The sequence below is a fragment of the Pipistrellus kuhlii genome, unplaced genomic scaffold (genome assembly GCF_014108245.1).
Source record: "Pipistrellus kuhlii isolate mPipKuh1 unplaced genomic scaffold, mPipKuh1.p scaffold_m20_p_33, whole genome shotgun sequence".
Taxonomy (NCBI): domain Eukaryota; kingdom Metazoa; phylum Chordata; class Mammalia; order Chiroptera; family Vespertilionidae; genus Pipistrellus; species Pipistrellus kuhlii.
In genome coordinates, this window is record NW_023425533.1 from 4,698,915 (window position 1) to 4,700,563 (window position 1,649).

Genomic DNA, 1,649 nt, shown 5'->3' on the forward strand with positions numbered 1-1,649 from the left:
TTGTTGGTGTCACTGCTGCCTAGCTGGATCACGACCTGCTGAGCACCATGTCCAAAGACCTGAAGATTCTGTGCAGCGACTTCTACCTGGAGATGAGCAAGGATCAGAGCCAGAATTTCAGTGCCGATAACAGAGAGCATGAAAAACTACTGAAGGAAAGCTGCACTCTATATTTGGGGAATATTTGCATGTATACATCTGAGGAGCAAATATTTGAGGTCTTTAGTAGATGTGGTGATGTCAGAAATGTATTTATGGGCTTGGATAAGATAAAGAAAACACCATGTGGTTTCTGTTTTGTAGAATACTACAACAGAGCTGATGCTGAAAATGCCATACGGTTCCTAAATGGGACCATCTTAGATGACCATATCATCCACGCAGAGTGGGATGTAGGCTTTACAGAGGGCAAACAGTATAAGTGTTGTGAAGACTCCGATGCTGGTAGAGGAGACTTTGTAAAAGCAGCTCAGGCCCATGATTCAAGAGAAACTCCCTAGTGAAAAACTTGCAGCTCTAGCCCCTCCAAAGTTCTTTTAAAGAACATCCCCAGGTGAGCAAATACCTCATCATCTCACAAAAAAAAAAAAAAAAAAAAAATTAGTTTATTTTCTCACCAGAAACCCTTTTGATGTATTTTTTTCTCTAAAAAGTTAATAAATGGAATAAACACAAATATTCTTTTGTTCTTATAATTTTGAATCTGGCTGTCAGATTACTAGTTTGACCATCAGGTTGTCAAAAGTAAAATGTTATTCAGGAGTAAATTAGATATGTAAGATCTGAGTTAACCAAAGCACAAATTCACTTCCAGAAAGACGTCAGTTGGATTTAATGACCATGTTCCAAGGACCTGAAAATGATCATTTTTTAGAGCTTGCATAAAATAAAGGCAAATAAACAAAAATTTAAAAATATATATCAAAGGAATACAAGCACATTACTTACAAACATAAACAATTTCAGGAGAGTTTGTAATGAAAGCCAAAATCTTCCTGCCCCACCTGTTTCTACCTTAGACTTATTTCCTGGGCAATAACTTTTAATTTTTTTAGCATATTTTTTTCTTTCTTCATAGTTTCCTCTAAATTTCTAAATAACACGACTTTCTCTACTATTTATTTTCATTTTAAATATCAAGTACTGACTTCCTACTTTCACAGAGGATTTAGCTCATTTATACCCACACTGGCACATCTCTCCTTCATAATGTAGTTTACAATACTTACTTTGTCTATTGTTATATAACATAGGTTAGGTTAGGTTAGGTTACAATGGCAAATAACCCCCAAAGCCCTAATTGCTTAAAATCACTAAAGTCTGTTCTTCACATTGTCAATTGCCTGGGGGCTCTGCTCCATGCCACGATAATCTTCCTTCTGGGGTCCAGAAAGCATAGCCACTGTCATTAGTATAAATAAGTTACTGTGATTCCCTCTCTTCTGCTGGTGATTGGTTTAGGAATCCAGACTTACGCCAATTGGAGGTTGACAATCCCATAAATTAAAGGTGGACAATGGCCAATGGGGACCCAGCAAGACTGAAATGAAGAATTTATGTTTTATCCTTGAAGTAGAGGTTGTCTACTTCCACTGCATGTTACTAAGTATGTATATAGCAATTGCTATAAGCAGCCTTCTTACAACCAG

At 36.9% G+C, this 1,649-nt stretch overlaps 1 protein-coding gene across 1 annotated transcript; it reads left to right on the forward strand.

The window, feature by feature from the left end:
* NCBP2L (nuclear cap binding protein subunit 2 like) lies at window positions 1–581 on the forward strand. Its single transcript, XM_036460781.2, has one exon. The coding sequence runs from the start codon at window positions 48–50 to the stop codon at window positions 498–500; it is 453 nt and encodes a 150-aa protein (XP_036316674.1). The 5' UTR covers window positions 1–47; the 3' UTR covers window positions 501–581.
* The last annotated feature ends 1,068 nt before the right edge of the window (window positions 582–1,649 follow it).